Source organism: Neolamprologus brichardi, chromosome 4, assembly GCF_056152115.1.
Source record: "Neolamprologus brichardi isolate AB-2024 chromosome 4, ASM5615211v1, whole genome shotgun sequence".
NCBI classification, from domain to species: domain Eukaryota; kingdom Metazoa; phylum Chordata; class Actinopteri; order Cichliformes; family Cichlidae; genus Neolamprologus; species Neolamprologus brichardi.
In genome coordinates this window covers 3,802,168-3,824,396 of record NC_142107.1, presented here as the reverse complement: position 1 = coordinate 3,824,396, position 22,229 = coordinate 3,802,168, and the positions used below count along the sequence as shown (strand labels likewise).

The 22,229-nt window shown below is 43.1% G+C and overlaps 2 protein-coding genes across 2 annotated transcripts; one reads left to right on the top strand and one right to left on the bottom strand.

Moving 5' to 3' along the window:
* The first annotated feature begins 14,968 nt into the window (after positions 1 to 14,968).
* atp5mf (ATP synthase membrane subunit f) lies at positions 14,969 to 17,804 on the top strand. The gene is made up of 4 exons (XM_006797984.3): positions 14,969 to 15,061; positions 15,972 to 16,079; positions 17,482 to 17,598; positions 17,708 to 17,804. The coding sequence occupies exons 1-4, from the start codon at positions 14,974 to 14,976 to the stop codon at positions 17,734 to 17,736; spliced, it is 342 nt and encodes a 113-aa protein (XP_006798047.1). The 5' UTR covers positions 14,969 to 14,973; the 3' UTR covers positions 17,737 to 17,804.
* A 102-nt stretch (positions 17,805 to 17,906) lies between these two features.
* On the bottom strand, positions 17,907 to 21,535 carry cpsf4 (cleavage and polyadenylation specific factor 4). Its single transcript, XM_035910842.2, has 8 exons — positions 21,107 to 21,535; positions 20,915 to 20,965; positions 20,303 to 20,455; positions 20,107 to 20,202; positions 19,878 to 19,971; positions 19,573 to 19,645; positions 19,254 to 19,412; positions 17,907 to 18,513 (listed from the first exon to the last, which is right to left on the bottom strand). Exons 1-8 carry the CDS (start codon positions 21,207 to 21,209, stop codon positions 18,445 to 18,447), a joined length of 798 nt encoding a protein of 265 aa, XP_035766735.2. The 5' UTR covers positions 21,210 to 21,535; the 3' UTR covers positions 17,907 to 18,444.
* Positions 21,536 to 22,229: the final 694 nt, after the last annotated feature.

The window sequence follows — 22,229 nt, the reverse complement described above, 5'->3', positions numbered from 1 at the left end:
GTAGCTCTCTGTCATGAATGTGTAAAAAGGTCAGAGCGTGTTATGCCTCCTTTGCTCAGATGGAATTTGTTTTCTTCCCAACAATAGCCCGAGGTGCTGCACTGACAGTAGTATCTATGTGTGGTACTAGTTTATCATCTGTATCCAATATTTATCCTGCTCTTCACCACACTGCCTTAGAGCAATGTGTGTGTGTGTGTCCCTCCATCCGCTCATCCATCCCTCCTTCCAGCCTGGTAAAGATGCTGAGCCTCTGCTGTGTCTATATTTAGCTCCTGGTTCAATCAATGACGGCAGAGCCACAGCGCCATGACTCTGCATGCTGATAGTACTCCTGCCTATCACCACCTCCGCTCACCTCCGAAGAACGAGATGGAGAAAGGCAGCAGGCGGAAGGGAGGGAGACAAAAGCAGGAGGATCAGCGAATGAGAGAAAACGATGACAGCAAAAAGATGAGAGCAAAACAGGCTAAAAAGACCCCAAAAAACCCACAATCAAAGACAGATGGAGGCCTTCATCCTATCACGCGGGGAAGAGTACGAGAAATATGAAGAAAAGGAGGTGACGGCGACGTGCGAGGCAGGCAGGTGAAGGAGAGAGATGAAAGGAGAGAGCAGGTGTGGAAGCAAAAAAAAAGGCAGAGGCATTGGGAGATGGAGACAGATGGAGCGAGGAGGGGGAAAAGAGAGAGATGAAGCGGGAAGAGGAGGTGGGGAGTTCACACGAGCAGAGATGAAGACACACGAATCGAAGGGTGAGAGAGCAGGGGAGAATAGCTGTTGTGTCTGAGGAAGAGGGAGTGAAAAGTAAAGGAGAGTTCAATCAAAAATAAAAGTGCATGTACAGGAAGTGGAGACTACAGGCTTTTCTGTAGCGAACAGAGGAGAGGCGCTCAGTTGATGTGAGTTTGGAGGGAAAATGAAAAGTAGAGAGGCAGGAACAGGTGCAGGAGGGAGAACGAGGCAGAGAGAGTGCATTGACTCTGCAGAGGCTCCAGTGAGATCTGACAAAGAGAGAAAAGAGAGGAAAATTGAAGGATTTTCAACAGACACGCAGCGCTGCATCGTGGACTAGAGAGAGCGAGAGAGAGAGAGGTCGGCACTGACTCACTGCTCGCTCGTGGTAATACCAAATTCAGAAGCTGTGACCTGATTAGGAATTTTAACTTCGCAACACCGCTCTTTTTTTCATGTTCATTATCTAAAGCTTCACGGCCAAAGCTAGCCACCCAAATCTGTAAAAAGTGTGAGAAACTGGAAGGAAATCAAAGCACTGCAGGTGAGTTCAGCTGAACAGCCTCACAGAACAGGCTCAGTGCAACCCAAAGCCTGACATCTGTACAGACCATGTGTTGATCCCTTGGATGATCACAGACTGTGTAAATGCTCCAACAGTCGAATGTGTGTGAATAATGGCAGATAAATATTTGCTTTGCTTGTGGGCGCTGAGGCCGGGGGGTAAATTTGCCGGGAAGATTGCGGCGTTTTCTTAACACTTACCTGAATGCTCCAGAACATCTGCTTTTATAGAGGTGCTCATACTTCCCGGTGATCAGTCAGTCAAGTGCATTTGGTTATCAGCGCCTGCTGCTATTTATCCTCATAATTCCAATGGAAGCAGTGAGGTTTTTACAGGACTGTGAAAACGTTTGAATCACACAGTTCCTAACTACCAAGCTTTTGTTTCACCTGGGATAGCTGATAGCTGAAAAGACTGAAAATTGTCCAGAATCATATTATGTATTCCTCGGGTCAGGATTCAAAATGTCATACAATGTCATTCTTGTTGATCGTGACCTACGACATTTATCAGCAGGAATCGTTTGCTGCACAGGCTGTCCTTCAGTCCTTCAGTATGAGAAGAAGATGTCTTTGTGTAAGAGCAAGAACGTCACTGTACAACACTCAAAGTTATTTTAACAGTGGTCACTTTGTCCACAGGAATATTTTGTGCATATGATCCTGAGCACAAGAATATCATATTTGTGTCCGAGATGACGTGTTTTAGAAGTGCCTGCTAATTTCAACCACACTTTAGAATTTAATGTTTCAGGATTAAAAAAGACTTAAAAATGGCTATGATTGAAAATTTAAAAAATTTTTTTTTTCTTTTTTTCAATTATCAAAACACAACAAAACAACAGATGCACCATAACAAGGCTGTAATAAAAAGAGGAGCTTCAGTAAATATTTTCTGCACACAGAGATGCTCACACAGTGAAAAACCCACTTTGGTTAATGAGAAGAACATGATTCAGGCCTTCAGCTTAAAATAAAACGGTTTACTGTATGTTGTAGGAATCAAATGTTGTCTCAGGAGCCTGGTTGTGGCTATTGCACATACACACACATACACACACATACACACACATACACACACATACACACACATACACACACATACACACACATACACACACATACACATCTAAGAAACAGAAACATGAGCTCCTAATCTTTACTGTTCTCACACATGCAAACATTATCTCAGTGTCTTTATTGTCTCGCGGGGCATATACAAGGAAAACACATTCAGACAGAATACACACACACACACACACACACACACACACACTAGGAAGCTGTGAAGACTGGAGAGTGCCTTGAGCACTTGGAAAGCACTTGCTGTAAATCCACACTATTGTTATGTTTGGCAGTGATCAGTGCTGGGACGGAATTACACGACAACACAGGCAAATCCCAGCAAGTCTCTGCTTTCTTTCTTTTTTTCCCTTTATGTAACACAAAACTGCATGCAAACACACAGACACAATGCATAAGCATTCAAATTACACACACACACACACACACACACACTGATTTAAGCTTCTTAGATAGATATATAGATAATGCTAGGGTGCTCTCTTCTCTTTCCTCAAGAGGCGTGTGTGTGTGTGTGTGTGTGTGTGTGTGTGTGTGTGTGTGTGTGTGTGTGTGTGTGTGTGTGAACATGCATCGTGCTCTGTATCGCTGACACTGGGAGGGTCAGAGTTCAGCACTGCCTCCCTCTTGTGTGTATTAAAGGCTGATATGTAACGAGGAGCTTCTACACACCATGCGTGTTTTATTGTGCGCCTTTCAATGTGTGGCTTGTGGTTTTATGTTTCTTTGCCCCCCGCTGCAGTATTTTACAGCCAAACAATTGGACCAATCTGTGTTTAATCTCCTGCACAGGGCGGCCGTGGTTCTCTGATACTCTATTGTTTCAGCTCTCATAAGATGGTTTTCAGACAGAGTCTGTAGCTGATCTCAGTGAAAAGCTCTATCAACACTTGCTCAGCGTCAAACGACACGCAGACAAAGTTAGCGACTGAGCACTTCCTGCTAACAGAGGATTTCTGTCAGGAGGCAGTGAAGATGAAAACGGGTCTAAAAGCTGGAATTGTCATGGTCCCTGTGTCTGCCCAGCTATGCATCGCCTGGGCGGAGCTCGTTGCGGGCTCCCCGCCCCTGGCCCTCACACCTGTAAGTCATAACGCACCTGTGGTTCATTACCTCACCAGCGTCCACTACTTAAGGCAGTGGCTGAGAACATCTCACCTCTGGACTATTGAGTTCCCTCGTTAGTAAAGCCACTCGTTCGCATGTTTCTAGTTTTCTCTTCGTGTTTCACTAGATTAACCTCTTGTTCTTGTACATAGGTCTCCCGCTCCTTGGAGTCCTGGGCAAGCAAAGTGACTTGTGTGTGGCGTTTGTTTTCTGTGAGTGGAGCTGTGTGAAGACCCCCTGTTCTTGGATTTCCCCTGTGCCCCCCTCTGGATTCCCCTCTCTGTCCTGGATATACAAGCACCTGGTGTCGTGTGTTAATAAAAGGAACTGAATTGTGCTTTTCAGTCTGCGCTTGAGTCCATCCTGCCTCGTGACAGGAATAGTGGATATAAATTAAACAGATAAATGTGAGTTCAGTCCAAAATACCCACAGTGGCGTGTAAAGTCTAAATAAAACAGAATGCAACGATTTACAAATCTCATACACAGTGAGGCACAGAAAACATATCAGGTGTTTAGAACTTGATGGAGCATGTTTCAAAAAAGGTTGGCACTATGGCATCAAAAGCCAGGAAACATTTTGGAACTACTTATGTTAACTGGTAACAGGTCAGTCACATGACTGAATACTTAATATAAAAGAGCACCTCAGAGAGGTAGAGGTTCACCAATCTACATAAAACTTTATCCACAAAGTTGGAAAGAAATGTAAATGAAAACTGTGAAATTGTGAAGCCTTTGAATATCTTGTTATCTACAGTAAAAAGCATCAAAATATTCAGAGAATTTGGAGAAACCTCTGTGTACAGGAGTCAAGGCGCTTCACCGTACCATCTACAAATGCACGTTAGAACAGGCCATATGTTAACACGATCCAGAAACACAACAGTTTACTTTGAGTCAAAGCTCATTTTAAATGGGCAAAACTACTCTGTGGTCATTTTTTGTCATTCCTTTTGGAAAACATGGACATTGTGTCCTCTGGAATAAAGAGAGAGAAAACATCCAGCTTGTTACCAGCGCTCGGTTTAAAAGTCTCTGATGGTACGGGGGTCCATCAGTGCCTGCAGAATTGGCAGTTTGCATATCTGGAAAGGCACCATAAATGGTATATTCAGGTTTTAGTGCAATATACATCCAGATGAAGTCTTCTTCATTTTACAGCAAGATCGTGCTAAACTGCACACTGCATTTATTACAGTGTCGTAGCTTCTTGTAGAAGACTGAACTAGGAGGTGTATATCTCCCAAATGAGACTGGAATGAATGGAGCAACATTCATCAGACTGTTGATGCTACACAGTGGTAAACTGCCATCACATTCACAATTTCATTTCATCGCCTCGCTTTACAACATTTGATATGTTTTCCATGTTCTATCGTGAATAAAATGTGGATTCAAATCACTGCTTTCTGTCTTTATTTCCATTTTACACAGCATAACAACTTTACTGGAATTCGGGTTGTAAGTAAAAATGCATTTCTTTCTTATCAGTTCAGGATATCAAACTAAGTATGATAGAGATTGTAATATTACTTCAAAGTTTGCAGTAGAACAATGCAGTCGAACATGGTTCCGGTACAGAGAGTCAAACTGATCTTATAGCTTTTGTTAATTCCCAGCCCTTGAGGCTAGCCGCGTGTTTACATCCACAACACACAAAATGCAATTTTACAGGGTTCAGTCACATAAAGCACAGCAAACCACAGATAAAAGCCTAAATAAACAGTAACTGTGAAGAAAAACATGGACGCAGAATAAAATATATACTGAATTGTTTCTCGACTAAACATGGATTGTGATGAAATTCAGAGGCGTCGTGCTTTCCAACCATGAATTATTCTTCAAGGTTAAATGAGCAGTCAGCTGGGTGCTGTCCTAAATAAATGAAAACAAGCAATGCTGACAAGCATTCGGGATCCACGTTGTAAGTAAAGCAGCCAATTAATTTGACAGTAAACTGAAAGCTGGCTTTTAGCTCTCTTAGAAAATGTATGACGTGCTCGTCTGTGATTGAGTTCATCCACAAGTGTGCCTTTGATTAGTCCGCTTGCCATTAGCACCTCTTACAATTACGATTGTGATTGGATTTGAATGGGAAAGTTTGATTTAGGGGATGAAGCCATTATCACTGCAATGAATAATATATTCCCTGTGGAGCATTTCTGTGCATGCAGCATCCATCCCCCTCCACCCTGCTGGCTCACCTACTCTCTAACGCACGCACACACCCACCAGTTTCCTGTGGGACCTTCATCAGGCTTGTGATCTCCTTTTAGTTTCTCCCCTGATGATCTGCATATCTCTAATGACACTACTGTAGTAATGGAAAATCTTTTAAATCTATTGCTCACTAACCATCCCACCTTTGTTACATTTCAGGGCATCAGAAAGGGGGGAAAAAGCATCCGGGTCAGCAGGAGAACAATGAGAAAAGGACATCTGTAACAATGTGGAGAAGAACAGGTCGATGTGAAAAGACAAGAAAGAGAGGAAATGAGCAAAAAAGTGAGTGACACTTACAGATGGGGGAAGGGAGGAATTTCTTGCAAGGACGATAGGAGGAAAAAAAGTGGCAGTTTTAAGTAAAACATGGATAAAAAAAACCTAAAAGGATGTGCCTGGTGAGGGATGGATGAACAGGCAGAGAGTGGCAGCGTGGCTGTTTAAAGGTCATGTGTATTACAGAGCCGTGTGCAGAGACACGGGGCTCCATCCTCTCCTCTTTTCTCTTCTTTATCCTTCATCTCCCTCCATCATATTCTTTCCGCTGCCAGTTTCTCCTTTTGTAATATCTCTGTTCTAGCCCCTCGTCCTCGCTCGCTGCTGTCTGCCTGCCTACTCTTCACCCTCACACGAACCAGCCCCCCTCCCACCATCTCCCATTCTTTCTCCCTCTATCTCCCTCCATCAGCTTCAAAGAGCTGTCTCTGTGGCAGACCTCGAGGGCACCTGCCTCTTGAGGTGGAATAAAATCATACGTCCCCCAGTGCCTTTGTGTGTGTGTGTGTGTAGCTAGTGCAGACTCCTCTGAAGTGCACTGAGGCCGCTGGGCAGCAGCGCTGCAGCAAACAAGCAAAACTAATAAACAAGCAGGTGAAGCTCGGCCGCGGGGTCACTTCTGCCTCTGGGTTCATTCTCTAAATGAGATTACGTTACAGTTTCGCTGGTAACCCTCAGAGCCCAAATGAAATTTGAGTGCAGCAGACATGTGGGTTTGTGCTGCACCGTTGCTCAGTGTGCCAGTCTGCCATTGTACATATGTGTGAATCAGTGTGTATGTGTGTGTGTGTGTGTAGGCGTTTTGATGAGAGCATTTGGGAAAATGCCGCTCTGGAGGTTGGTGCCGGCTTCTCGGTGTCAAAGGATGACATTGGATTAGAGGTTCTGGCCCACACTGTGTAAAACGCACACAGGTCTTGGTTCCACAGAGTGTGTGACTGAATCTGACCTTCATTCGGAGAAGAGAAGAGCGACGTGGATAGACTAAGCCGTTTTCTGCAGACATCGCAGTTAATTGACTTTTTGTGTAGTATAATAGACACATTTAATTAAAGTAGACGCTCAATTCTATTTTATTTATATAGCAATAGATCAAAACAGTGGCATTTATATTGTAAGACAAAGAGCCTACAATAACCCAAATTGTAGAAACTTTGCCAAAACAATGTCCTTTAACTCTCACATTAATCCACCATCTAGTTCCAAAAGCTCACAGAAAAATCCATCATATTGCTCCTGTTTTAGCTTGTCTTTATTGACTCAAAGGCCTGAACGATCAGGCCTCATCATATCTTTCTGACTTATTTGTCATTCCTAGACTTTCTATAAAGTTTCTACAGGTAGTATGGGAGCCTTCAGCTCTCAGGCCACTCTCCTGTGGAACCTGCTCCCAGTTTGGATTTAGGAGACAGCATATTTCCGTTACTGACTACCTCCAAGCGTTTTTGGCAGCGTGTGCATGTGTCATCATTCTGTCTGTAAACAGTAGCTCAAAAATTTGAGTCAATTGTGATCAAACATTGTAGAGGTGTGGAGTGGGGTCAGGTTAACAATAAGCAAAAACCTCGTGACTGAGAAACTATAATTCTCATAAGTGCGGTGTGTATTGTCAACATATTTAAAGTAGCATATAAAGATTTAAAATATCATCCCACTTTTGAACACTGACTTCTCTTTCAAGATCAGCAGACCAATCTGAAGGCCATTGATGATAATTCTACACAGAGCTATTTAAATCTTTCTTACTTCAGTTGTTTGTATCGACAACATAGACATACAGGGAACAATAAATAGAGAAGTTACTTTAACCTCTGACCTCTTCTTCAATCTCAGAATTTCATAAAACGTCTTTTATCTTTAAAACAATGCATCAATTTCTGCTGCCTTTTTGTCTTGACATCATTTATTTCATTAAGACTTCATGTACAGAATAGTAACAGGTTATAACCGTTTAAATACATGCACAATGTTCATGAATACTTTTTTATACAAAATATGAAGTGATCTCAAAAACTCTTTACACTTGACATTTCTAAACATTTAAATTAATTTTAATAAACAAAGAAATCAGTGCTACACATGTACTAAATCCACACAATTGTTTTAAAGTGATTGTACTCAAAATTATGTTAAGTATATTAAAATTGGTTCAACGGGGTAAATGACAAAAGGCTTCACTTTGTATGTTACATCCCCACATGAAAGCTAGGCGAAGAGGGTGGGGGACAGTAACAGTTGGATCCGGGTTGAAATGAAAAGAACGCCAGGCAGAGGTATTTAACACAAAATATATCTTTATTATAATCAATTAACTCAATATTCATATACACAGTAACAACAAAAAGAGACAGCAATGTTGCTTTAATGATAAATCAGACAGGCCAACCCAAAGAGATGGTGACCACTTCAACAAAGAAAACAACTATAAGGCTTCAACAGAAAAAGACAGCAACGCTGCTATTAGCAATAACTAGGCAGGCCAAACCAAATAATGGAGGCTGCCGTCACTTAAGCAAAACCACTGCTCAGTTAAGAGCTACTCACAAAGAGCCACGCACGGTGGGGCTGGTCACACACACAGCAGGCCTTTTCCACACCTAGACCAGAGTCACACACTGACCAGCACAGAGGAACTCCACCAGAAGCCTCTTCCACTGCTCCTACCACTCCACACCGTAGGCAGGACAATCACACACCTAGCACTCAAAGCGGCGACACCAGAAAACGCCACCCTCCCACATCCAGTTCATCCCCAGCTTATATAACCTCAGAGAGGTGATCGCTGACTGGGCCCAGGTGGTAAACGAGGCCAATGAGCAGCAGCTGTATCCTGGGGAGAGAGAAGAGCAAGAGAGAGACAGAGGGTGGAGCAAGAGAGGAGGCAGTGGAGAAAAACACCACGCCCACACAAGGACAGTATCAGGAGGCCCAGCTAGGGCCGTAACACCCCCTCCCATAAATACAAACCAGTGGTTTGTCACAGAACGTCCTACCCAACTTTTAAACATTTCACCTACCACGCACCATAATAACGGTTAGGCATACCCTGCCAAATCTGCCAAGACCTTTTTGATGGGTTGAAAACACTGAATGGGGTTGGCTCAAGTTGTCACGGGGCCGAGTGGCCTGTACTGAGCAGGACTCAGGTGCAGAAACCCAGAGCTGAGACAGCAGATGACGTGACAATTAGGCGTAGTGCAAAAAACGTAGCAAAGACAAAAAAACAATAAGACGTGGAGTGGCCTGGGAAACGTGGCTAGGGCGAGGGAACGGGATGCAGAGTGGAGCTGAGCAGGGAGCAGTCACACTGAAGAGAGAAGACAGTGGAGTTAGGGAGGTAGTGGAGGCAGCTCTGAAGTGGCAAGTTGTAAGGGTAGCAATTCTTACTTGCAGTAGGGGACATGGAGTGTTGAGAGGGGGGTAAGAGAATCCAGGGAGGGCTGAGTGGCGTAGAAAGGCTGACCTGAGATCCGGGGCTTCAGATGGAGTGTGATGGCAGGAGGGCAGGCAGGTGAGGCACAGAGGGATTTTCAAAATGATTGCTTGGTATCCTGAGTCTGGAGGTGGAGCGTGAGCCAAGGTGAAAACAGCAACTGCAGCACAAGAGAGTCTGGTTAACAAGATACAGCACAGCAAGAACTTGAAGTATAAGGCCTGTTACCAACATGTGTTGATGACGAACTGGCAGTGAATGAACATCAATGTGTGGCTTAAATCCCTCTGGCTTGATTGCCTGCAATAGGCTCCAGGTGTGCAGGAGTTGGCCCTGCCCAGGGGCGGATCCCAGGTAGGTTCAGGAGCCTTATGGAAATTCCAGCCACCCACTGCAGACCATGACACAAGTCCCTCAACATAGTGTCCCAAGTGACAGCCAGATGTTTTTTGAGCCATCACATATGGAGAACCCAGCGAATAGCTAGAAGGCCTTTCCTAAACACTTTTCAGACGCTTCTTCGCTAGATCATGCCGACAGGTATGCTGGTTAGCCAGAGGTGCAGGTTTGAATGTTTGTGTCGTACACAATGTGTCACATTGCAGGTCTTCTGGACCTAAAAGACGGTCAACAGGTGGCGGACCACAATTAGTCGATCTCTGACAGTGACCAAATGACACCACCGAGCAATTATGCTCCAATTGTCGCCTAGGACTGGCAACTTTGTCCGTTTGTGAACCACAGTTCACTCTTTTGAAAGCAGATCGATTTTGCTTTGAGTTGTCTTTCGAACAGTGAGCAATCAGGTGGCCAGGTTTGTGGCAGAAACTTGAAACCATGCCTGCATTAGCATTGTTAGCTGGCACACTCCTAGCCCTTGAGACCTGTTTGTAGGCCTCACAATTTGCAATTAAATGGTCAGGCTTAAAACAGAAAAACACTTTTGTTTTGCCTCGGGATGGGACACAAGTCTCTTTGGGTACTGTGCAGCTGGCACATCACTAACCTCCACTGAGGCGACGCGTTGTACTTTGTACATTGTACATTGTACTTTCACTTTTACTTCAAACTACTTAATAGGTGTTTAAAAAGCACCTGGATAGAAACCACAATGCTTTTGTCTTAGTAAGAAAATCCTGTCCAGAGAGTGAGCTGGCTTGGCGGAGGTTTGCATTCACTGAGTGCTTCTTGTTACTGGTAATTTTAGGTGCTCGTTGGCACACACCTCCACATTCATATGAAGTCTTCATAATGAAAATAATAAAGTCCAAGCACCAGACGTGAGCCGTGAACACAGTACGTACTCAGCATCATCATTAGTCAGCATACTGAGCAATCCAGTAGATACAGAGCAGTAGTATGATAAAAGTGTAGTGTTAAAGTGGTGTGTGGGTTCGGTAAATAATTGCAATACTCACAATGTAACTGTGTTTTGGTCGTGAGGCGAGCATCTAGGTTTAGTGCTCCTCTGTTATTTCTGTGCCCAGGTAATGCAGGGAGCTCTTTAAAACTTCATTATGAAGAATTGTATAAGGTAATTTCTGCTGCTCCCCAACTTCCAAAGGTATTACCACAGCAGCTGGTCCCTCATGTTTAATTTGGTGCAGATTTTATACTTAATGCCCTTCCTGAAGCAACCTTCTTTATGGGGACTGTGAAGCCTGCACGAGGCGTGCTTTAGTTTATAACTCCTTGTACTGGGGTTGCGTCTGCCCCTAGGTCTCAAACTGGGAATCTTTTTCATATAAGGTGAAGGTGCTAACCACTACATCATGGAGGATCATCATAAGGAATTTGATGCTGTGTCTAAAAACCATTAAACATGCGGACTGTAAATCCAAAACAAGGGGTTGAATGATGCTAAAAAGTTTAAGCTTGATTAGGACTTCTGTGGTATGCATCTACCTGGTGTGTTGATCCGATGTGTTTCTCGGGAGGTGCACAGCAAGATACGTAGAAGATTGCGACGTAGGATTAAAATGGGGCCGTGGTTATGGCCTAAGATCTGACGCAGAAGTATAACTGACATGTTATTTCTCTTTGGATTTTAGTGAACCAAATTACCATACAGCATACAGCTCTGCACCTCATATGAAAATTATGATTATGTATTTTCTTTTCTTCCTCTTGATCTGTTGAACATGCATGAGAGAGATACTTCTGTACCAAAAATATAAAAACTGAGCTGCACTTCCATGGCATTTGGGTTAACATGCATTAAAGAGAATTCAGTCATCAAACATCAAAGAGTCTCTCTCTCTCTCTTACACACACACAGTGTATTTATGTATCCACCTACAGCAAGGAGAAACAGAGCTAAGGATAGTGGGTGCTGGACATCTCTGCGAGTCGTCCATCTAATAAAAGTCATTAGAGAGAAGCAGGAAAATCAGTCTAATAAAGGAAAGAGGTTGGTGCTGAGTCTTGAGTCTTGGATGATGGCCAGAGACACACTAAGCATAATTTAGTTAGTGGTATGTGTGTGTGCATAGGGGTGGGGTTGATACACAGGGGTGTATTGATTGGTGGGTGTGTTTAGCAGGGACCTGAAGCGCCACAGCACCTCCTCTCCCACTAACACAAACCCCGCTCTGAATGAGACCGTATCTTCAGGTACATTATGTATAAGTGCTACAAGCTGTTGTTGTGCTGCTCATCGATCGGCTCCTTTTCTGAAACCAAAATAAAAAGGACCTGTCTGATAGCGTGTCGGGAGACATCAATAGTAAACCCTTCAGGTCAGTATTTCAGAATTCATGAGCACCAATCCTTTAAAAAAGAGAGAAAGAAAATGTGAGAAAATGTGGAGAGCAGCCAGCACAAGAACCATACACAGGTTATCCTGGATAAATAAGTCTGCAGATTTCCCATTCAAATTCTGCACAGGTTACAGTAAATAGCACTACTGATCAGCCACAAGATGGTCTGTGCTCTGACTCCAGCAGGGCCTGCTGTGATTTGACCCGGTGGGTGTGTTCTGTTCTTTGTCCAGGTGTAGCTGCTTCCCTTTTGTACGTCTGACTTGACTCAGCAATAAAGCCAGAGAACTTAATGCCAGAGAGAGGAGCACGCTGGTGCCAGAGAGCCGTTTTGATTATAATAATAATGGATTGGATTTATATAGCGCTTTTCAAGGCAAGTTACAGTTGTAGCCACAGCTGCCCTGGGGCAGACTGACAGAAGCGAGGCTGCCATATCGCGCCATCGGCCCCTCTGGCCAACATCAGTAGGCGGTAGGGTAAAGTGTCTTGCCCAAGGACACAACGACCAGGACAGAGAGCCCGGGGATTGAACCGGCAACCTTCCGGTTACAGATACGCTTCCCAACCCCCTGAGCCACGGTCTCCCCAGGTTTGCATAATTTGCACTTTATGAGCTGTGTGTCTTCTGGTGATACCCTTCATAACTTACTCTTTTGTTTGGTGGCCAACTTCTGGGCTCTGTTATGTTTGTTTCTCTCTTTTTTTCAAAGTCATAGCAGAATTTGCATCTTTTACATTTTTATTATTAATAAAAACCTTTTACTTGGATTATTTTGCCTTTTAGGTTACTTTCCCACTTCCCCAGTTTAGGCAGTCAACACAGTGACCCAAGGTTTCCCAGCACAGCATTTCAGTGTAAGAAGAATGGGCCTTATTTACTTCACCCTGCCACGTGTGCTGTGGAAAATCAGGGTTTGTAGTCCTGACATTTTTAAATGTATTATGAAGTCCTTTTATTATAAATAAGTAAGAGGCTCTTTTATAATGGAAGTCCCTCTCAGTTCAGCTCTTTGTGTTGCTCCATGTGGATGCTTGAGCGTCGCTGTGCAGCACTGATGGAAGTCCTGCTCTTTCATCTGCTGCAGGGGGAAAGCTGTGAGCTCACCCTAAACTGTACGTTACAAAGGTAACTCTGCTTCTGTGAATCACAGATCTTTCACAAACGGAACAACAAAATCCCACATGGCAGCCTAGAACCGGCCTCTCAAAATCCTTATGCCCTGAAAGATTCACAGAGACGAGTGCGGCTGTTTTGTTCCCTCGCAACTTAACAAGGTTGATGACTCATCCCAGCCAACAATCTTACAAAAACACAATTCCCACCCGCTGATCACCTTGTACTGGCTAATGACAGAACATCCAGAGCTAGCACGGACCCAGAGGCCACGCTGAGCAATTAACCTTAGAAAATGTTTAAGGTGCCTTGAGAAATACTCTGTGAGCTGCATTGCCCTAAAGGATGAAAAACAGTTATAAGCTCACATCAGCAGCCTTCAGGTTTCTTTCAGGGACTCCAGTGACCTTGAAGTGGCTTGATCAATGATATGAACACTGCTCCAGTGGTGTCCATCCGAATGAGCCCTTCAGAACAGATAAGAGGAGACTGTTTGAGACATGTGCTGTTTTTCCCTCCAATGGTTTCCAAACTCACTGGACTGACCTCTTCTGTCATATCAGCCCTTCATCTGTGAGGATCTTTTTGATCACCACATGGACAAACTATGCAACAGAACCGCCAGGCATGAGCAAGGCACTTGTGTCCTAAAGTTAATGGGGGAAGACAGCTCAGGGGAAGGACCCTGCATGGGGCTCAATGCACCTTTGCTGGCATGAAACTGAGACATTAAGTCATGCTCTGTCTTACTCCAAAACACAAATGGCCACTTTGACAGTTGCTACGGTCCTTCCGTGTCCTGCCTCTTGTGCTTCTCCTACTGTTTGTTTGAAATCCAACTCCAGTGTGAAGGTGTTCTATCAAATGCGGCATTTCCTCTCTTTGAGGCAGACAAAATCTTTATCTGATATACAAAGCAGACCAGGCTTCCCTGAGGTGATGCACACTTGAAAAATTAACTCACAACAGCGGCCAAGCTAAGAACTCCCATCCAGAGCTGAGACCAGGCCACTGAGCACAAATCAGTACCTCCAGGAGGTGCATACAACTATTTGCATCTGCAGTGCCAATTTCACACATGTGGGGCAAAACTGTAATCCTAACAAGGTATCAGCAGCACAGGTGCTGTAGCCAAAGTCAGGAAGGAAAGCTGGCAACAAAAGCAGGCTTCTGCAAGTGTGCAAGTTAATCTTTTAAGTCTCTGCTCAATCAATAAGTTATAAAGGGCAGATCTCACTCTAATTAAATTTGTGCACAACATTTAACAAAAGTGTTGCTTCAATTATGGTGTGCCTGACAAGTTTGTTCCGATTTTTTAACACATGTAGAGACGTAAACAGACAACCGGGAGTAACATTAAAAATATCTGAATAATGATTCATTCTAGATTTTTAAAAGTGAGGGAGGATGAATAGATACAAATTTACACCAAAATAAATAAAAAATTAAGAGGTCAATAGACATGAACGTATTATTCAGAGTATTATTCAGAGATAATAAATTTATTTAGGAAAAAATAATATAATAACAATAACAATAACAATAACAATAACAACAACAACAACAACAACAACAATAATAATAATAATAATAATAATAATAATAATAATAATAATAATAATGTTTGGTTTTATTGCTTTTGCCGCTCTCTAGTGGATTCACTTTAAAACTACATGACCTCCCATAATGCACTTTGTCCTTTTATTCCCATCATTCCCTGCAGCAAATCTTCTGCACCGGTCAAGATGGCGGACAGAGCAGGTACCGTAATGTGCCTTCTCCCAAAAATATTGTCCTATTTTTGTTTTATATGTCATCATCTTGGCATATAATGAGGCTTTTGGGGACTGAGGGGTGTTTTCTATCAGACAAGCCGTGAATTCGTCACTTGAACGTCTTTTTCGGACTGAAGGCCTCGCTAAACCCTTTGAGTCACGTCAAGGACTTTGCGTGTCATTGGCGGATTTACTGTGACAATAAATCTGCAGGCCGCTTTTTTACATTTAACTGCACCTTTCAGAGTGACCTTCAGCTTGGATGAAGCTCTAATAATCGTGCTGTTGATAAACGTGTCAATTATATAACGGTTTCTTTAGCTAGCTTGCTCGGTAGCACGCAAATACGGTGCGATTAGCACAAAGTAGGATGGTCTCTTTGACCAACTTTAATTGTAAAAAACATAAAGAAGAACTTAAAATAAGCTTGGGTGTCTTGTTGTGTACTTTATGGTGTTTTTGAAAAGCGGTCCAGCAAACTTTCATCCATTATCTCATTACAATCGGCTACACGCACCTGATAAATGTCAAATTAGCTCCTAGCGAGTCGGCTGCTGTGTTTTGAGTTGAATTGAATTACTGCGACGACTGAAAACTTGTTCACAAGTTGTTAATTATTTTTCAGAATTAAGAGCTTCGGTTTTTTTTTAATTAGTCTCCGTAACTGTTAGCCTGATAATTATTTGAATGGTTAATAGTTTATTGGCTATTAAAAAAATATGTAGGAAAATTACACTTTTGTCCTCGGTACACGATGTTGCCACTTTTTTTGCCTTGTTAGACAAGCGGTTTAAACGTGTTTTTAGATTGCTAATGTTTGTAATTCAGTGGCATGTTTTTATTCTTTGTTGACAGTGTGCATTTTCAGTGATGACGCTCTTTTTACGTGTTTTTAGTTTCCTTAGCTGAGAAGCGGCTGATGGACGTGAAACTCAACGAGCTGGGAGCCTGGCTTGGAGGTCGAGACTTTACTCCCAATGGCGTCCTCTCAGCCATTCGCAGGGGTGAGTACAACTTGCTCCGACTACTTCTGGTGGGCAGGGAAAACTTTTTTCTTTTTTTTTACCTACTGGAGCTTGGTTTTTAAACACTGATTATTTATATATGTATATATTCAGCTTGCACTCTTCCTCACATCTCTTGTGCACTGTCGGTTGCTTTGGATGTTTGACCCCCACATATTTAAACCCAACCACATTAACTACTTCAGCTTATTGCATCTTTACTGTTTCACCTGTAACGCATCTATGTTATGTAAGGCATATGTTATTTATGAGGGCTCAGCTCTGCCTTTGGCTAGGCGCTTCCTTAGTACAGGGGTCCTGAACCTCTCCAGTATAAAAATAAACAATGGCTTTGTGTGTGAACATTTCAGTTTTTGGCATTGATCTAAAGCACAGATGTCCAACTCCAGGCCTCGAGGGCCAGTGTCCTGCAGTTTTAGATGCGTCCTTGATCCAATACAGCTGATTTAAAGGCTAAATTACCTCCTCAACATGTCTTGAAGTTCTCAATAGGCCTGTCAATGAACTAGTCATTTCATTCAGTGGTGTTGACCCAGGGTGTTATCTAAACTCAGCAGGACACCGGCATGGAGTTCGACACCCCTGATCTAAAGCACTCTTTACATTTACCAGCAGTACAATTGTGTCCTTAAACACAGATTCTTAAAAAATATTTTACGATGTGCATCATAGCTCATGTTTATCACCTTGATTTTTGCTGAACCTCAGTAAAAATGGTTAGCATGGCTGTGTAGTTTTAACTCCCAGTTGGTATGGATTCCAGATCTAAAAACAAAAAAGTGTGAGGGGAAAATGGAATGATTTCTTCACTTTCACCAAGAATTTTTAATCTAAAGCTTAAGTTAAAATTATGTTGAAAATTGACTGTTTTAAAGTTTTTAGATTATTTCACTTTGTTTGATATATTGTCTGATTGGGCCCCCTTAAAATTGATTTGCACAGAAACCTGGGTTGAAAATTATACCTGCTCTGTCTCAAAGTGGATTTAAAAATGCTAATTTTTTAACTCCACTTTTCTTCTGTTTTGTTAGTAATAAGTAAAATAAAGTGAAAATCCAGAATTGAAGTACAAAATAATCAGAAATAGCCCACTGGAGAGTAAGAATCTACTCCTTTAGGCGACTTTACACTTAATAATTTCAGTATCCTTCTTTACATGAGGCTCATGCTTTGTGGTCTTTTTTTTTTTTTTAATCACAAATTGCTGAAAAATGTCTCTTGACAGTAAAGGTTGCTGACCCCTGTACTAGTAGCTTTACTTATACTTGGAGACTAATTTGAGAATGTGGCCTCAGTAGTAATTAAAGTCACAGAATGAGTGCTCCTCTTGCATGTATTGAATACTAAACAGGACACTTGACCATGCTGTTTTCTCTTCTAGGCCATGACAGATACTACAACAAGTACATCAATGTGAAGAAGGGGGGCATCGGTGGTGTAGCTATGCTGCTCGTGGGCTACGTGGCCATCAGCTACTTGTGGGAATACGACCACATCAGTAAGAAACACTCGCTTACAGAGCCTCTTTTCTTTCTTTGCACTCCTGTCAGTTAACCTCACTGGTGAAGAAAAGCTAATATTTTAAACAACTTCTGCTTCTTTTGTAGAACACGATCGCTGGAGGAAGTACCACTGAGCCCCTTCAGGAACGCATCGGCTCTGTTCATATGTGATTGTTGTGACCAATAAAAATAAGGATAAGGATTTACTGTTATGTTGTGTATTGTGTGGGGTGAGTGTACTGTGTAAATCTCAGAAGTGGCTATGAGAAGATCAGAAGTGTGAGGGGTAAAAATATAAATAATCTGAAACAAGAACATTTATTTGTACAGACAAAATATGTTCAGACTGTCAACAAAGCGTCTCTTCCAGCTGCTCTGCACTGCCGTACCTGCCACACACAGCTGCTAAACCGAGGCTGAAATGTCCAGAATGAGACCTTTGTAGCTAGTGTGGATTTGGGCACTGAGTACAAGCTAAATTACATTCCTAAGATGTTTATCACATTTGTTCAATTTTTTTTTTTTTCACGGTCAGACTTGGAACATGGCAGTTGCAGTCACATGACCCGAGGAACAACAGCACCTGTATTGGTGTTTGCAGCAGTCTGGACCCTGGGAGTGACTCTTCAAAGTCACCCGTACTGTACAAACCCAGCAAATCAGGCCGGGCGACCTTTTTTCTTGTCACTTTCATGTGTCCACAGGCCCCCCTCCCACTGTCCGTGTCTGTCGGGCGGCAGTTAGTCTTTAAGAAACACCAGCATGTAGAGCAGTCTTCCCCCTTCTCTCTTCTGCTCACATCAGGGGTGGTGCGCTACAGCACTGAGGTGTTCGGCTGAAGGTTACTGACCACTCAGGAAGGCGAGATGGCCCTTAGTGCATTTGTTGGCATAGTGGCCCTTCTCGCCACACTGCAAACAAGAGGAAGACAGAAATGAAGTAATTAACGACATTTACTGCATGTTCCAGTTGTTCCCAGTAGCGAGAAAAAAAGAACAAATCCTCTATTTTTAAAGGAGATTGTTTTAGGGGTGTTTATTTACAGTCATATGTGCTGTGAGATTGGTGGCTCTGTTAAAAGTGTACAAGGTTTTAAATAATGATATCAGTGAATGTCCAAGTAAACCCTATGACCCAAAACCCCAGTTGGAACAGCTGCTCCACCCACATTCATACATGTTCAGCATACAATTTGCAAGAGACAGCCAATCAAAAAAAGTGGGAAGCAAACTTAAAACTGATGATTCCAGATTGTGTTTGAACTGAGGAGCCAGACTCTTGTGCACATTTTTCATCCCAAAGAGATTTGTGTTACCATCTTTTGCTTTTAGGCAAATGTGTAAAGTACTACACTGTGGAGAGCCAAGAAATTCAGAAAATTGTTCCCCTTTAAGAAGCTGGATAAATTCACAAGAGCACCAGTGATCCATCTTATTCAAGGCTCACTGCAACCACGCAGAGGAAACCAGTATTATAGGTAAAACCTTACAAGTGCATCTAAACTTGAGAAAATTATGGTTTTAATGATCTAAATGTATGGCCGGTGCATGCTTTGGCAATATAACCAACCACAGTTTGATTAATGATTGCAATTACGACCAAAGCGAGAGACTGGCATAGCTTTAATCACACAGATGTACAGCCGACTCACCTTGTAGCAGGTGACTTGGTCCAGCGGACGAGGCCCTCTGTTGGCATTTAGATTGTTCTGCTGAGACACAGTAGTCGTGTTGTTCTGCTGCCGCTGGGGTGGGATGGAGTTGGTGAGCTGGATTAAGGAGAGCGACGAGCGACCAATGGTAGGCACGGGCTGCGGCAGGAGGCAAGCAGAGAGACTGTTTTCACTGTGCACCTCAGCAACAGGAACGAACAGTTAAATAGAAGCACCGAGAGTCATGCTGATTCATCCTCTGAGATGGATCCACGCCGGCATCGGGATGCATCATTTGAGTGTTTGTGTGCATTCTTACCTTTGCCTGGTTCTGGTTTTGCTGTGGGAGAGGAGGCTGTTCAGAAGCGCCCATAGGCAGCTCAAATCGGGGGCTGTGGAGGAACATCAACGTATAATTTACGTCACTGCAGGGTGAAGTCTCAAGAAGCTTTTAATCCAGCTATCCATCATTATAAAATCAAACAAAGACCATTTATACTGGAGTGAAATGTAATGAAATTCCTGCACAATTGCTTGGCAGATTTAACCAACTTAATGTGGAGCAGAGGTCCTATCAGGAATCATACCTGTTGTGTAGGAAGTAAATGTAAAAGGACTACTTACTGCATAAATTTACAGGACTTTCCTTCTGGACAGAAGCCCACCAAGTAGTTCACACAGATCACCCTTCTGGTATGTCGGTGTCGGCAGTCAGGACCTGAGGTAAGAAGACGGAGACACAGTTGAGGACATAATAAGACGTACTGTGTTTTTCTCCATTTAAACCACAGAACAGACAGGCTACGTCTATAAGCAGTGGGTTTGTGGTATTAGTACCAGAATTTGACCTTACCGTGTTTGCAGAAGCCTCGGTCATACCAGGGACAGTCTTTAATCTTGGACTCTGGATCTATGTGTAGGAAAGGACACTCCTTGTTGCTGCATTCACCTGTGAGGGTCGCAGAACAAAACATTAATCAGTACGGCATTCATCTGACAAGATCTGTGCAAAGTTTAACCAAATAAATGCACTCATGATGTCAACTCACCGAACTTGGAGTAGAAGTAGCATTCAGGCATCTTGGTCATGTCGTATTCGTGGAGAAACTCGCACTGGTCTCCCTTCTTACACAGACCTCTGAGCCAGTGCTTACACACCACTGTCTTCTCTCCACTGATGTGACGGAACGGACACATCCCACCTGTGAGACACAGTGTGCTCTGTGACCTTCTCCTCATTAAGACACACATGGCTCTCAGTGTCATGCTGATCACTTAAAACACAATTTAGTACTTTAAATTTGGACATTTTGAGATCAGCAGAGACTGGCCTAATGGCAGGGATTGGAATGGTTACAAAAGCGCTTAATAAAGATGGGGGGAAAGGTCATTTTCCTTGAAGCTATTAAGAGGAGTAATATAATTCACAACATTATGAAAATGGGCTATTCTTGGAAATCAGTGAGGTGCAGGCTACTGTAGCCGTGCGTAACAGTATATCTAAGGCTGTATTTAGAAAAAGGTCAACCAGCACCGATCTGTGCGTTTGAGTGGCGTGAAGTGTCTAAACTTTAACTTTACGGAAGTTAAAGAGTTCATTGTTGGGGCCGTTCACGCTGCAGTGACATCACCACAGAGTTGAGACCATGTTGTGATTTTACCTTTCTGACACGCAGCTCTCATGAAGAACTCACACACAGCAGACCCGGACTCTGCAGAGACACACACGATCACAGGGTCAATGAACATAAGTAGTCAGTGGCGGTCAACTCTCCCCTCGTCACTTTTACCGTTAATTCCGCTTAAGGTTAACCCGCAGCGGGTTTAGTACCAGCTAGCATCCCAGCACTTACTATCCATGCCGGGGAAAGGCAGCGGCTGGGCTCCCAGCTGCTGCTCCACGGCAATCTCCAGGTCAAACTTGATGTGGTCCACGTTGGCCAGTAAATCCTGCATGTCTGCTGCAGTCTGTTCACTCCTCCGATCAGATAAATGTCCGTTTCGGTTAAGCTAGCTCGAAGTCTAGCTACTAGCTACCAAGTTCCCTCTCAGCCTGCTAAGGCGGCTAGCCAAGCTAACTGATAAGTTAGCACCAAACTCCAAACTCCGATACCGAGAATACAACAGATGCCGTAGTTTGTAGCTCTAATGTCGATTTTAAAGACAAGCCATGGACACGACCGGCCCGTAAATGTTTGTATGTTCCCGAACTACTCCTTGTTCAGTGTGGATGATGGGAGGCGCGCAGGCTGACCTCCGACCTGACAAAATCAGACAAGACTAAACGATCGCAGAGCGCTTCGTTAAATCCACAACTCAACAGTAAGTTTCAGTTTTTCCACATGATGAAGAAATGCTGCTTTAGTAAAATCTGTCAGCATTTCTCTTTGGGCTTAAACTGTAAGAAATTAGAAAAATTACAGGAAAAAACTGTGGAGCCAAAACAGAAATTTCTATAGTAGATCATTTGTAATCTGAATGTAAGAGCATTAAAATCAGAAATTACTGTAGCGTAGCATGAATAGGCAGGGGGGAGCTGGAAGGAAAAGATGTAAAACTGATTACATTTGAATTCTGGTGCCCCTTTATGTCTGACACCATTGGTACAAAACATATTTTATATCAGTCTGTGTGGTTCAGAGGCCCGACAAGGTTTTATTCAGCTTCACTGAAGTGTTTTTTTTCTTTATAAAATCCATCGCTGTTGCTTTCGTGCATTTATTATGATTATTATAGAGCTTCTCAGTGTGAAAGCTGAGGGTACTGGGATGTGTTATTTTGATCTTCATGTCGAGCAAAACCTGCTTTTGGCTCATTTGAACCCAAACACTAATCACTTCTCAAACCGAGCTTGTCTGTTGATGGAGAACTAAATATTACATTTTAGTTCAAGTTCAAGTTCAACTTTTATTCGCCACATGCAGTGGCAGGTTGCCCTGCAGTGGAGTGCAGGGCAACCTGCCCCCGACCTTACAC